A 15,246-nucleotide genomic window follows, 5' to 3' on the forward strand; every position below is an offset into this window, starting at 1 on the left:
TAGCTGCAAGATGCAGAATTAGAAGGCTAGATGCAAGATAATGCTGTCACCAAAGCTACCTGAGCATCTATCTCAAAGGCAACATGAGCATAGCGTTCTGCGCATTTTCCACAAAATCATAGGAGAGTACTTTTATGTGAAGTGGCCCTTTAAAACTGGTTGTACAGCATGCCCATTAAGCCATAAAGGCCCAACATAAAGGAAAATTAGGGATGTTATAGGCTCTTACACATACACCTGATGCAGTCATTTTGGGAAACTGAAACTTCCATGACTGAACTAAAAAAATTTTAAAAGCACCGCCTTCCTGTCAGTCTTTGCTGCACTAGCTGTTATGGTATATCCCAAAATTTTATTTTAGAACTACACTTCGGTATTCCAAATTACAACTCCTTTCTTCCTTCCACTGATGTGCTCCATCACTCACAAGGTGAGCCCCAAGTGAAAAACTGGACCCATAAAAGTCCCAAGGAGTTTTGCCACTGCCCTCAGTGAGGACGTGATTATATCCTCTGTGGTATATGCCACGTGCTGTATCTGACAGCAAAATTTACTGATTGAGCCATGGTTCGCTCACAAAATAACCCTCAACAGTGTCAACAGGGATACAGGAGAGATGTTCTAGCTGTGGTTAGGTTTGATCTACTTCTACGCCCTTGATTTTGTCTACCTGCCTGTTTCCAACAGATCCTGTTTAGATGTTTTGGAACTTCAAAACCACAAAGTACTTGCACACCAGCTAAAAGGCAATTTTCAAAATTAAGGACGACCTACCTGCTTAGTGGAATATCAGGTGTCCAGAAAGGATAAACTCGGGCAACAGAATCTCTCATCTGTATGTGATATCCCAGATAGAAATAAGTGTCCTGGGAAAATTTGAGGGCTAGCAGGTCAGTTGGGTGGCTCTGCAGAATCTGTTCCCATAGATTGCAAGCTTTTGGAAGCTGGCTAGAAATAAAAGAATTATGTTGATTGCTGAGAGAAGGCACACATACCTAACTCTACTGTTAGTTCTAAGCTCATGCTATTCTGAAAAACAGAAAATTCAACATCAAATGACATTTTTTTTCCTCTTGAAGCCAATTCTTAGTCTTTTTAAAGTAATAATGGCATGGCATTATCTTCACTCAGCACCTTGGAGGAAACCGTTGAAAGAAATGTCATTCGGTCACAACAAGCCACTGTAACACACAAGGAAAATGAAACAAGCTCAAACCATAAATCTGAAGATTCTTCTACAGGGCTGAAGAGTTTTTACAGAGGCCTACCATTATTAATCTAACTTCACATGCACAAAGACACCTTCCCTATCCTCTAGTGGACATCACACAAACAGTAACAACTAGGCTTCAGTAGCTTCCTCCTTTCTTTTGCTAAGAAAAAGAGGAGGTAAATCCATACTTGTCTGACAAAGCAATCATGAAACTGAAACATTAGCCCATACTTTCTGCAGTGCACATAAATTCATCACATTACATGGAACAGTGAGTTTCTGCAGCACTTTGGACACTTTGTTATGCCTTTATTTTAAAACGAAAATAATTTTTGACACAAGGAGACAACAGACAGGATGTCTGTAGCTTTACTTCTATGAATCCCAGTCTGTGTTATAATATACTGGACCCTACTGTAGTCAAATATTTAGGTTACTAGTTCTAAACCATATTTTCCACTAATGGATCCATGACAGATTTAAAAAACAGAGTGCTTAATGATATGAAGTGGTGGCAATAGAGCACTTCCCTTCCTACAGTGCTGTTCACTAACTAGTCACGGTGATTACAGTATGGAGAGAGAAATGCAAGAACAACCACTGACACCTCACCCTGATCCTTTGCTAGATGTCACCTAATGTCAGGAGACACTACGACCTACTACTGTTTCCACCTGCGGTACCTAAAACTCGTCACAGATATTTAAGTGGGATGACAGGGGACTTGCCCATTAGCAAACATGTCCAACGCTGCTACATGAAGCTTCTCCCGCTCAGTCAGTGGCTGTGATATTGAAAGCGTCATCATTGTTCTCATCGCACCGTCCAGCTCTCTGCTGAGCCGCACCGAACTTCCAGTGCCAATCAGCTCCAAACCATTAGCAATGACATGTCCCATTGCTACGGAAAACAGCACATTACAGGTTGAGCTGTACAGCATTAGTCATCTCTACAGAAACATGAGGGGAGCTGTTTATTGTAAGCACAATTGTCTTGTAGACACAGGGGTCCAAAAAGTCTCATAAGCCTAAAGTTCTTAGAGGCTTGTCATTATAGCCATTTTAAAAGGTTTCAGAAGAGAAGAAAAAAACACACAAAATCATCCCAGCCTGCTAGAGTCTGAAGTTTTACAGAATTCTGTAAGCCACCACCTTCCCCTTGCGTAAACAAAGTTAAACACCACGACACCAAGTATTATCCAGCACTTTCCATGCTCAGAATTAAAGGCTGTACTCACTAAAATTAGGATCTGCTGCTTTTAACTTGGAGAGACATCCCTCAATACCTCCAAGGCTCTCATTACTGGTCCAGGTGGCGTACTGTAACAGAGACAGAGAGAGAGGGTCGAGGAATCCCTGACGACATTGAGCTTCTTTCTGTTCTCCCAGGCATTTAAAATTCAAAAGTAAGCAAGGCAAATGACTAAAAGACAAACATTGCCTTCACATAGGGTTCGCGTAGTAGGGAAACAGAAAAGCTGTTATCTTCTTTAACATAGTTTGGCCACCAACAGAACTGGACTTCTGCGCAGTTTATATCGACTGGTTGCCTCTTCAGTGTCAGCTAGGATGAGCATGCTGGCTGAGGTTTCCTCGCAGCTGCAGCATCCGGCATAGCCCTCTGCCACCAGGGTTTTCTGCTGCCTGCTGATGGCTGAAGTCCTGTGGCAGCCTGACTTGGACGCTCTCCCAGTTGATAAGAAATTTAAACATCAGCTACAGCAAAGGTTGTTTCAGGCACGAGTCCCTTCAAATCACATTTTCTTACTTCCCCCTGGTCATACCTGCGTCAGCGCAGCATCGAAGAGCTTACAGGCTTCATTGCTAGTCGTGGACAGGACAAGTCCAGCATCCCGCCAGGCCTGCACAACAAGCAGATACAAACCCGCCCATTTTACACACTCGTTTTCCAGACTACATCAACAGATTCTCAAATTGATGGTGTTCTGACATTTTCTTCAACTATGCTTTTTTTAAAAAAAAAAGAAAAAGAAAAAAAAAAACAGAAAAGCTGAAAGGACAATGCAGGCAGACACACAAACCTTTTGTTCAGTTGTATTACATCTGAAGACTCAGTTAGTTGGGGCTAGCAGTGGGAATAAAGAAGCAAAAAATTATAAAGTGTAACAGAAGGTCTTGATGGGCTACACATCTCCTAATGAGACCCATTCTTAATTCACTACAACTCACCTTTAGGCTAGTCCCACTGCTGCAGACACACCTCGTGTGAAGTAGAGAAACGGTTAAATAAAATCCCGTTCTTTTATAACTGAAATCAATACCTTAAGCAACTTGCAGGCCAAACAGCCTGGCAGAGCAAGTCCACTAACCAGGCCACTGGACTTAAATCAACAAAGAGGCTGGACCACAGATTGGTACACAAGCCTTACAAAAAGCAAGAACATGGCCATTTGATAAAGCTAAAATGCAAAACAGAATCAGGCTGCCATAGTTTCTTAACAAGCTACGCAACACTGACCAAGGTGCCACATCTCCTTGCTGACTGCTGGAGAACAAAAAGAGTTCATTAGGCAGACGCACAGTTTACTCAATGGTGGAATTAAGCTGCAGCAGCTACAGCACCCTGTTCCACGGTTGTCTCCATGACTGCTCTCCTAAGTAACTCTGGCGACAAAATCAAAAATCCAATGCCTATTTCAAAATGCTTAACTTGCTCATGTGGGTGCCTACAGCAAACAGGCATGTCATCTCCTGTGGCTTGCAGGCCTCTTCTCCCCCACGGGATGGCCACACAACCACAAAGCCAGTCATCTCACAAGCCGAGGTGCTTCCCTTGGTAACCTATTCAGGTATTTAGAACAACGCTTGGGTTTATTTCTACTACGTACTCTCCACTCAGCATTCCTACACTGCATCCATCACCGCTTCTAAGACTGTGAGCTTCTCAAGCACATTTACATTCAGCACACCATATACATCTCTGTTTAAGCATACACACATTTGAGGAGCTGCCCCAATCACTTCAACATCACTTTTATGCCAGCACGCGGAATGTACAGCATCACATAAAAACAGACCGGGGGCAAGCCAATTCAGACTCCTCCTAATGGGGGACTAGTCCTTGTGGATGCTGCAAGAATTCAGCTTGTGTCTCATTTCACAATTTAATGTATTCCCGAGCTCTAATGACCCAACTGTCAAAAATTTTAAGTCACCAGGCAAAGACATCTTTGTCAATATGTCCTAAAACTTTCCCACTGTGATTGGATTAAAGGCTCACGTTCCAACGGCTCAGGCACTAGAGCGTTCAAAACTACAAGCCTGAAAGGCTACACCTGAAGATAAAATTGCACGGGTTTTTTACCATTCATACTACATCCAGAAACAGCGCAAAGAGAAAAGTCAGGAGGGTAGTGAGGTAAGGCCTGCTACCTTTCAAGGTACCCTGCAAAAGAGGCCAGGAACCACCTTCATCACCAGTCATCAGAAACAAGCTCCATTTCAAGCAGCTCTCTTTGCCACCGCCGATTTTGCACAACAGCTCAAGGTACTTGCCAAACAGAAAATGTCTTCCCATTCTCAGACTTGTTAATGCTAAGATTCATAGGAACAAAAAGGTCTGTGCATAAGCATCTGAACAAAACAGCAGACCAAGGGTTAGGAAGGCCTGCACCCATCACTAAGGACTCTGCTGATCTAGTTGAGGTACATGCTACTTCGACCCACTCTAGAAAGCCTCTGCTCTGCCAAGGCTACAGCCCACATAACTCACAGCTCACTGCAAGACTCCCACTCTGGCAACAGGAGGATGGCAGCAGGAGGATGCATCCCATCACGTTATGCCACTACTCCTCCTGTTAGCACGCCAGGACAATGGGCTGCAGAGAACTAACGCTGTAACAGCTGCTGACTCCTCAGAGACATACCAGAGCTGCTCCAAACCCAATTAGTGCTGTCAACCAAGCACCAAAGAGCTACTGGGAGCACAGAAGAGCCAGTAACCCTTGTCCTCTGGGCCCTACACAAGCAGTCCTGCCCAGGCTGCTTGGAACACTCGTCTTGGGGCGTGTCTGTACTCAGGGATCACACTGTGACTGAGGAAACCCACGGGACAAGGAGAGCGAGTAGGTAAAAGTCAGAGCGGAGGGTTACTACCAGAAGGTAAACTACCAGTTACCCTTCACAGTATGGCGGCCATTGAGTTCTGTTACGCTCATTTCCCATAATCCTCCTCTCCAGTTGCCAGGTGCGGAACCTCCTTTGTGATGCGTCTTGGAGACAATGCCGTCGCCTTGGCTCTTCTAACCGCTTCTCGCCACAAAGCCTTGACCATTCTCCTGCTACGACTTTAGTCCCGAGATCTGGTGACTATCTGTAGGGTTTGTTTTTTTCCTGAGGGCTGCTCTTAGCACGTCCTCCGTTTCTCCAGAGCTCTGGCGCTCATGAACCTATGACACTCTGAGAAGACCTTCAAGACTTCTTTTTTTAGCTCCCCCTGCCTAATTAACTACAAAACGACAACAAAAGGAGCAACCGGGAGAACCACCTTCAGCGGGAAGACAGCACAGCAATTACTCTGCCTGCGCTGGCACGGGGTGGCTTCCCCGCTCGGAGCGAAGGCTGCGAGGCCTCGTCGCCATTTGCAAACCCCAACGGCAGCCTCACCCCACCTGAAACCCGGCCGGTAACGGGCTGAAGGAGACGAGCGGCAACAGGAGCCCCGCCAGTGGCGCCCTCCCGCCAGCCTCAGCCGGCTCAGCTCCTCTCCCTGCACAGACCCAGCGCCGCCAGCAGCCCCTCTCCCCGCCCACCCGCCGGCCCGCCCGCCGGCCCAACGGCAAGGGCGCGCACCCGCCGGCCCTGGGCGCCCGGCAGGGGCAGGGGCAGGGGCAGGGCCCGGGCCCACGGGCAGAGCGGCCACAGCCCCCGCGCTCGGTCGCTGCGGCGGGGCCAGGCCGGGCGGCCAGGCAGGGCGCCCGCCGTCCCGCTCCGCCTCAGGCCAGCCCTCACCTGGCAGTCCCTCAGCGGCGCCATGAGACCCCGCAGCCGCTCCGCTGCCGGCGGCCCCGCCCCAGGAGGAGCCGGAGCCGGGGCCGGGGCCGGGGCCGGGGCCGGGCCGCCAGCGGGGCCGAGCCGCCAGCGGGCGGGGCCTGCGGGGAGCGCTGGGCCTCGCCCGGCCCCTTGGCAGCGCCTGCCTGCCCTCCCGAGCCGCCGGGGGCCGCGGTGCTGCCGGCCGCTATGCTTGGTGTCGGTCCTCGGCCCCGAAAGACTTCTTTCTTGTGGCGCTGGGTATACCTGTCAGCAAAACCAGAAACGACAAAAACGCCTTAACAACAACGTAGCTTTCAGAATCTGGCATTCGTTGTTGCACCTCTGGATGCTCAGGGGATCGTTCCGCCTCAGGTGCGTGCCCTATGGTTCACTCAAACGACATTATATAGGCTACACTGAGGATTATGCATTACATTTCTCAGAAAAATCAAACATACTCATTCAACAGGCCGTACTACGGTAATGAAGCATCGCACATGCTCCTTACAGGGATCTGAGTCTTCTGGGAGGACTCCAACCATAGTCAGGCCCTGTAGTTACAGCTGACCCACCGCTGAGCCTTCATTTAGTTCCCCTATATGCAGAGCCCAAGGAGACTCCAAGTCTGTTTCATTAGCTCCCTATACAACAGGCTCCTCACTGACTCTGAGCCTCAAACGATTTTCTTTCCCTCTCGTCACCAAAATCGGGAATCAAACCTCTCAACACCAACGCAGTATTAAGAAGCAGGCCCTCCTTTACTGCAGCACTGGGTGCTCGGTGGCATCTCCATAAATCGAGCACACCTGTGCAGATTGCACTGTTACATTTATACACAAAATTACAAGGTCATACGCTCCCAGTTACAATGACTGGTTGGTAATTTGCATATAATTATAATATGTGGTGTGTCATCCTCTTCTGTTACTAGGCTTGCGCAGGGGAAGGGTCTTCACCTGGGCAAGGGTCCTCTTGACCTGCGGGTGTGCTTTTTAGTATTACAAAAGTAAGTTTTGTTGCCAAGTTGGACGGCTAGATATCGGCCTTGTCAAGCTGTCCAATAACTTATCCTATACCTATGCAACAGAACCTACGTGCTCTGGTTATGGTCTAGAGAGTAAGGTTATTATGGTCTATAGAATAGGGACTTCAAGTCACACAGTCCCGGATAACAAGCAGCATAGGAACTCGTCCGTCATTGGTTAAGAAGTGCTAACCTCATTCTAACATGGAGGTTAACTCCTAAAAATCAGAACGCTCCTATAGCTAACTGTCTCACAAACACAAAATATAGAAAGATTCAGTAAAACTTTCAGATAATCTGCAACCCTCTTAGCATAAAATTGCATAGGCAGGGTTGGTTAGCAGTCTCTCCGTAGCCATTACACCCAAACAAACAACAGAGCCACAAAGCTAAAACAGACTGTAAAAGAAACGCAGTTACAAAGGTAACCCACATGCGTTCTGCTGTTTCCACAGCTCGAGACCGTGCTCGCCAGCGGTGCCGGGAGGAGGTTCTGGTTCCCCTGGAGAGCGGCCCCAGCCACTGGGACGTGCCAGCCACTGGCCTCCTGCAGCCCACGCTCCAGCAGCAGTGCGCCCACCTCCGCTGTGGGCCTCAACGGCAGCGGTCTGCCTTCTCCTCCAGCTGCTCGGCTGCACAGCGCTTACAGTCCAATGCTCATCTGCGTCATGCACTGTACCCAAGTGCTTTCACCACCACGTGAGCGTCAACATGTTGTATGTCTTTTATTTCACTGTTGCAATAACCCCAATTAGGACCACAACAGTCCTCAGAGGCTCAGATAAAGTTTACGTTCAGATCGAAAGCACTGATCTAGTGGCAAATATTGCAGGAGGCACGTTCTGCACAGTAGGATTTTATGATAATTGGACTCTTGATGGTTCCGCATCCTGTGATCCTGATTCACAGGAAGGACTACAGGGAATCACATTTACTTGGTACTGCACTAAAGAGGTGTCAGACTATAAAATCATGAAAGTCAGCCCGGGAAAAAGCTGCCATCCATCCCAGAGGGATTTGAAATGGTTAACATCCTCAGGTCCAGTTCAAGCAGTGCCACCAGAATCCCTCCCAGGAAATGCTTTATACTACTTCCGTCTAGTGATTCAAAAGGATGGAAGGAAGAGTTATGCTGACCAAACTGTAGATGTGCAGCCTGGCTCCCCGCTCCTTCTGGATGTGGCATGCCTGGAAAACTGTGGCAGCACTCCAGTTCCAACAGAGAGATTTACCTTGGCTGGAAAATGCCTGAACGGTAGAACAAATAGCCAGCCAGTCTACTACTGGTCCCTTTTTTTAGAAAACGCTACAGAAATTAGCTTTGACTGGTCTTCCAGAACCTCAACAGGGAGGCCTGGGGCTTACCTGTCTATACGTGCTCTGACTTTTACAAAGACTGCACATCGATCCTACGTACTTCTATTTAAAGTATAAATTATAAATAATTTATATTTTATTTTTATATTTATTTATATAAATATAAATAAATTATATTTATAATTTATATTTATATAAATATAAGTAATAAAAAATATAAACTCGGGATGGTAGGTCCTCAGTCTACAGACATGCATTTAAGGTAAATTCTCCTCCTAGGGCTGGCAAGTGTACCATCAACCCACACCAGGGCACAGCCTTTCTGACAAAATTTGTTGTTCAGTGCAGTGGATTTTCTGACAGCGATTTACCTCTGACATATAAAGTGATAGTAGCTTCCGATGTACCCAAAACTGCCAAAATAACTTCTGTGGCAGAAAATACATTTGGCACAATTCTGTACTTTGGTTATCAGCCTAAAACTCCCCCATCTCTTCTCCCAGTTGGAGTGCCCTCTCAGAAGTACACCTTGACACTTTGTGTTCAAGTCTGTGATTCCCTTGGGGCATTTACCCAAGTGAGTTTATATGTCCGTGTACGGAACCCAATTAACAGTCGACCACTAGCTGTTGTATACCATGAACTGCTGGCCTCAGTAAGCAATTATGTTAGAGATTATATTAGAGCAGGTTATTTGGCTTAACTGGTAGCCTCAGTCTTAAACTATATTAAAGCAGCACCAGCTCGCCACCTCCCTAAGGCTCAGTTTTGTGAAAACCTGGTTAAAACAGCCCTGAATATTTCAGTTGAGAGCACAATGGAAATCAACCAAGTAGTTGCTTCTCTTTCTCAAGCCACAAAGGAAGCTGAGGAAGTGAATATTAGATCACAAGATCTTGCCATTAGGAAACTGACAGAGGTGACGGGAGTGCTGAAGATACAGAGGAATGAGAGCCGTTGGTCTGAGGAGGCAGAAATTCAGACCAGTGGAATACTAAGATGCTTGTCCAACATCCTGAGAGCTGCTCTTCTGCATTGCAGGAACGTCAACGTAAATGGAGTTAAACGAGTCTTCTCCATCACGGAAAATTTAACGGACATAGTTTTCCAGGGCAAAGTCCCTGGAGAAACAGAGACTCAAATGGAAACAAAACACTGGAATATCACGCTGAAGAAAGAGGAAACCTGGAACGTTGCAAATGCTTTCTCTACCAGCAACACCTGCAGGAATTGCTTTTATCTATCACTGAGAAAGGGAAAGTATTCAGGATTGCCGCATGATGCCGTGATATCCACTGCTCTTTTTGAGTTCGACGAGAACCCTTTCCCTTGGTTAGGTCACACACCAGAAATCAAAACAATGGTCTTGGGGTTTAAAACGGCAGAGAGCAAGGCTAATGGAGACCTACTGGGGATCACGCCTGAAGGAGCAGAAATTACTGTTGCTAGGAAAGAGAAGGAAACTTCAACTTTTCAGTTAGCAATGGGACCCGGTAAAACACAAACTCACACAACTGGAGGATTTAGTTTTGAAGTCAACAGAAACACCAAGAGCATATACATCCGGATCCTGACAAAATTACAAGTTACTTTCAAGGTGCTAGTATTTACAGGCACCAGCGTCACTCATGCTCATCCCACAGCCTCGTTTGCTGCTTTTCACAACATGCCAACAGTGGCAAGTGAAAATGAGACAGCTAGCACTGACTGTAACATTCAGGCTCCCTATGTTATCTGTCTCCCAGAGTCACTGTTGACAACCACAGCTCAAGGAAGCGGTACAGACCCTCACAACATCTCCATTGTCTTGCTGACATCGTATGTTGTAAGGTATCGAACGCAGAGGCTGGTGAGCATACATGTTTTTAGTGATCAGTGCTTATTTCTGGACGGGGTTCAAAGTCTGTGGAGAGAAGACGTGTGCAGGCTTGGCTCCTTGACTGACTGGCAGAGGGTACACTGTGTCTGCAAAATGAAGCAGAGTCGCAGAAGTCTGACAGTTCACGCTGCGTCAAAGGCGTCCACATACGACATCAGGTTCCTGGCAGCCAAAGTAATAGCTACGCCCAACGCAATAGATCTGGGAAAAATCCTGATAGCAGATATACCTCAAAACCCAGTGACATTATTAACGGTGCTCTTTATTTTTGCCGTCTATTTTCTTTTGTGCCTCCGGGCCGTGAGAAAAGACAGGGCTGAGAGGGACAGGAAAGACAAGATTATCGTTCTGCCAGACAACGACCCCTTTGATAAGGGCAGATATTTAGTCACTTTATACACAGGCAGTTACTGGGAAGCTGGAACCACAGCAGATGTCTTTCTTCAGCTCATCAGCCAGAATGGCAGGAGTGATGTCCATTGTTTACGGCACCCACATTTTCCATCTTTCCAACGAGGAAGCACCGATTGCTTTCTGTTGACTACCAAGAAAGACTTGGGAGACATTTCTTCCTTCAGGGTCTGGCATAATAACAAGGGCCCATCCCCAAGCTGGTTCTTAAGCAGAGCCAAAGTTGAGGATATGTCCACCAGGAAGACCTGGTTCTTCATGTGCCGGAAATGGCTCTCTCTTGACAAGAGTGATCATGTACTAGAAAGGACATTTTCCGTCACAGACCCCAAGACACCTCTGCTCAGAATTGACTATTTTTCTATTGATTTCGCCAACAGCCTGAAAGAGGGCCATCTGTGGATCTCCGTTTTTTCTGCCGTTGCCAGTGACGCTTTCAGCAGGCTCCAACGTCTGTCTGCCTGTTTAGCAGTATTATTATTGAACTTGCTTGTTGGCATTATGTTCTTTAACGCTGACGAGGATGAAGAATCTCCAATATACCTGCAGTATTTGAAAGCAGTAACAGTAGGAATTGAATGCCTTTTGATTACCAGACCTGTGGAAATTATTATAATTGCCTTACTGAAGTATTCCCAGAAGAAAGCTTCTCCTCGTGGTGTGGCTCAGACGGAACCAAAGGCAAATTCACCCCTCCTGTCCGGAAATCTGAAGAACTCGGAGGAAAGTTTGCAAAAATTGTACCTTCCAGAAACTTCAGCACAACTGACGAATATGCATCTGTTGGAAAACCTTCCTGGTCCCAGGAACTCACAGAGCCTGTCATGTTCCGGAAAGACAAGAAGCGAGGGAGATCCCCCAAAGTGGAGTAATCGCACAGTTTCTGAAAGAGACGCAAACGGAATTGGAGCAGAGGAGCAGACAAGAACCACAAATTCCCCTCCAATGGCTAAGGCCTGCCAGAGAAGGCCACCATCAGACTCCAATTTTAGTAATAATTACACAGAAGAAGGGGGCAACTTTCAGAAAGAAAGCAAGCCACTAAGCAGTGCCTTCATGCTCTTTCGCAAGAGACCACGCATAGCTTTTTGTTGGTGGTGCAACTATGCCTTGTGCGCACTACTTACAGCTATAAGTGGGCTATCGTCGTTTTTCATTGTGTCCTATGGTTTGTCTTACGGCTATCAGACTTCACTAGAGTGGCTTTTAGCATCTGCAATCTCCTATATTGAGACCGTTTTCCTTGCAATTCTCAAAATAATTTTTTTCTCAGCTATGAGTACAATTCATCCAAAATACTGTGAAAACATCGCATGGTTAAATCATTAAAAGTCTTCTGAGAAGAAGCTGGCTACAGAAATGATGAAGGCTGATGAGATGAGAGAGAAGCACCGGAAACTTGCTAAACTCAGAGGCAGCAAGCAGTATAAACCTTTAGATAATGATGAAATTGCAAACATGCTGAAAAGGGCAAAAATTAAAGGCAAGGCATTGACTTTTGCCAAAAGTTTCATCAGTCATCTTGCCTTTTTAACACTGCTGTTAAATTTTGCCTATTCCACTGAGAACGCCAACAGTTTCCACTACAACCAGTTCATCCATAACCAATTCTCTCCATGACTCGCCAGTGTAGATAAGCTAGAACATATCTATGTGTGGGTGAAAGACTCATTCTTGCCTTTGATCCACAGTGACATTCAGCCAACCTTCCTTCCTGAGAGCTGGTCCAAAATCATTGGTTTGCCTAGGATGAGGCAACTGCGGGCTGAAGGTACCGAGAAAAAACGTTCCCGTCCTCTCAGCTTTGCAAATAACTCTGCGATCAGTGAAAGCCACCGTCTTCGCAAATACGGCCATGACATACCAGAGAAAGGTGACTACGCTGGCACTTGGACAAAGGTTGCCAACCCGCCTGTTTCCAAGGATGCCAGCAGTGACGGTGGCTTCACTTACCAGCGAAACAGGACTCCATGGATGTATTATTTATATGGAGATTTGCACACATATGGACCAGCAGGATACACGTTTTACTTTTTCCCTGAAGAAGGAAGATCTAATTCAACAACAAGGCTGGGTGCTCTACAACAGAGCAACTGGCTTGATGAAAAGACATGGGCGGTGATCATCGAACTAACTACATTTAACTCAGATGCAGACCTCTTTTGCGCCATCTCCGTCATATTTGAGATGTCTCACTTGGGGATCATAAAACCAAGTTTGTCAGCACACTCTTTTGCACTCCCCATTTTTCATCAGCAAACTAAAGCTCAAATGTTTGTGTTTGTAATTGTTCTTGCCTTTATGCTCATTTACATTGCAGAAGAGCTTCACATAATAGGCCAGGAAAAAACTGATTACATTAAAAACATTTCCAATATGATAAACTTCAGCTTAAAATTACTATTCCTGTTCCTTGTTATTTTAAAGGTCATGAAGTTCAAAGTGGGAGCTGATACAGTGAACTTCTACTTCCTTCACCCAAACAATTTCATTCCTTTACATGCAGTTGCTCATTTAGATCAGATTTTAAGGATTACTATGGGCTTTTTAGCATTTTTTTTCATTTTGAAAACTCTGAAATATCATCACTTCTTTTATGGCGTGCCCCTGGCACGAAGATGTATCTTGGCAGCCCTTCCTGGAATGTCCTCAATGGCCCTCATGGTGGTGGTTTACTTCTTTGCATTTATGGCTTTTGGCTACCTTGTCTTTGGGCAGCATGAATGGAATTACAATAGCACGATTCACTCAGCTCAGACCATATTCTCCTGCATCTCAGCTTTCAGAAATACTGCATTTTCATCCAAGTTGCTGGATGGGGTTTTTTTCCTAGCCTCTTTCATGTCGGCGATGACCTATGTCTTGATCAATCTTTTCCAAGCTGTTATTATGTCTGCCTATGGAGATGTGAAACAACCCGTATATGAAGAACCACCTGAGGAAGCACAAGTGGTTACTTTTGTATTGCAAAGGCTCAGAAGGATATTTTATCTTCTGATCTGTAAAACATCCAGAACCAGCGAACTTGACCTTTTCCACAGTGAACTCTACGGGAAGACTGAGAGAAGACACCAGCAACATTCAGGGCTCAAGATCAGAAAAATAAATGGAAGAAAAATGGTTTCTCTTCTCATATGAACAAGAAAAGGTTTAGTATTCAAGACCACCTTTATCTTGCAATATTTGCCTGTCAAAGTTTATTTATTTATGTTCATAAGTAAACAGTGTTTGTTAACCGTGGTCTCCACAATCCTGCTTCATGGCCTGGGAGGGGGTTAGTCGGCTTCTCCGCTGTAAAGCCGTGCCCACACACTAGCCGCAGGCGAGGGGAAGATGTCCAGGTCAATTGGGAAGACTGGTCAGCTTGGTCAACCCCCCAATTCCTTACTCATAAAGCTGGGGGCATCCTCCAGGTCGTTCACTTTGATCACAGGCAGACTGCAGAATTGTTCTTTTTTTCTTTATTTTGTTTAAATCTTGCATTTTCTTCACCATGCGGAGAGTTTATGGGGAGCCTTACGGCTGATGGGATAGCCTGGCCCACCGGCCCCCAGCCCGTGGCTCCTGGCTGCGATGGGCACGGCCTGCCGGTACTGTTAAAAACGGTAGTAATAAAAATACAACGGATCAATGGTTAATCTCTTCTCAGCAGGCCTCACGTCTGGGATAGTCTGGGATAGGTTTCCTCGCAGCTGCAGCATCCGGCATAGCCCTCTGCCACCAGGGTTTTCTGCTGCCTGCTGATGGCTGAAGTCCTGTGGCAGCCTGACTTGGACGCTCTCCCAGTTGATAAGAAATTTAAACATCAGCTACAGCAAAGGTTGTTTCAGGCACGAGTCCCTTCAAATCACATTTTCTTACTTCCCCCTGGTCATACCTGCATCAGCGCAGCATCGAAGAGCTTACAGGCTTCATTGCTAGTCGTGGACAGGACAAGTCCAGCATCCCGCCAGGCCTGCACAATAAGCAGATACAAACCCGCCCATTTTACACACTCGTTTTCCAGACTACATCAACAGATTCTCAAATTGATGGTGTTCTGACATTTTCTTCAACTATGCTTTTTTAAAAAAAAAAAGAAAAAGAAAAAAAAAAAAACAGAAAAGCTGAAAGGACAATGCAGGCAGACACACAAACCTTTTGTTCAGTTGTATTACATCTGAAGACTCAGTTAGTTGGGGCTAGCAGTGGGAATAAAGAAGCAAAAAATTATAAAGTGTAACAGAAGGTCTTGATGGGCTACACATCTCCTAATGAGACCCATTCTTAATTCACTACAACTCACCTTTAGGCTAGTCCCACTGCTGCAGACACACCTCGTGTGAAGTAGAGAAACGGTTAAATAAAATCCCGTTCTTTTATAACTGAAATCAATACCTTAAGCAACTTGCAGGCCAAACAGCCTGGCAGA

At 46.0% G+C, this 15,246-nt stretch overlaps 2 protein-coding genes and 1 long non-coding RNA gene across 4 annotated transcripts in view; 2 read left to right on the forward strand and 1 right to left on the reverse strand.

Moving 5' to 3' along the window:
* Positions 1-6,296, reverse strand: part of TTC38 (tetratricopeptide repeat domain 38) — a 20,171-nt gene extending 13,875 nt beyond the window's left edge. Inside the window, exons 1-5 of one of the 2 annotated variants that reach the window (XM_040594362.1) lie at positions 6,184-6,296; positions 2,997-3,074; positions 2,451-2,532; positions 1,942-2,113; positions 775-948 (exon numbers count right to left, since the gene is read on the reverse strand). In XM_040594362.1, the coding sequence (XP_040450296.1) occupies positions 775-948; positions 1,942-2,113; positions 2,451-2,532; positions 2,997-3,074; positions 6,184-6,207 (530 nt within the window). In that variant the 5' untranslated portion in view covers positions 6,208-6,296. The remainder of the gene's footprint in view (positions 1-774; positions 949-1,941; positions 2,114-2,450; positions 2,533-2,996; positions 3,075-6,183) is intronic. The other variant, XM_040594363.1, reaches the window with a different exon arrangement.
* Positions 2,539-14,901, forward strand: LOC121088393. Its single transcript, XR_005827940.1, has 2 exons — positions 2,539-2,799; positions 14,516-14,901. It is a non-coding gene; the product is annotated as an uncharacterized LOC121088393 (long non-coding RNA).
* LOC121088392 (polycystic kidney disease and receptor for egg jelly-related protein-like) lies at positions 6,425-13,973 on the forward strand. The gene is given in 2 exon segments (XM_040594365.1): positions 6,425-8,656; positions 8,751-13,973. Coding segments are annotated over 2 exon segments (5,940 nt in total). The 5' UTR covers positions 6,425-7,939.
* Positions 14,902-15,246: the final 345 nt, after the last annotated feature.

Source organism: Falco naumanni, chromosome 5 (assembly GCF_017639655.2).
Source record: "Falco naumanni isolate bFalNau1 chromosome 5, bFalNau1.pat, whole genome shotgun sequence".
Classification (NCBI taxonomy): Eukaryota; Metazoa; Chordata; class Aves; order Falconiformes; family Falconidae; genus Falco; species Falco naumanni.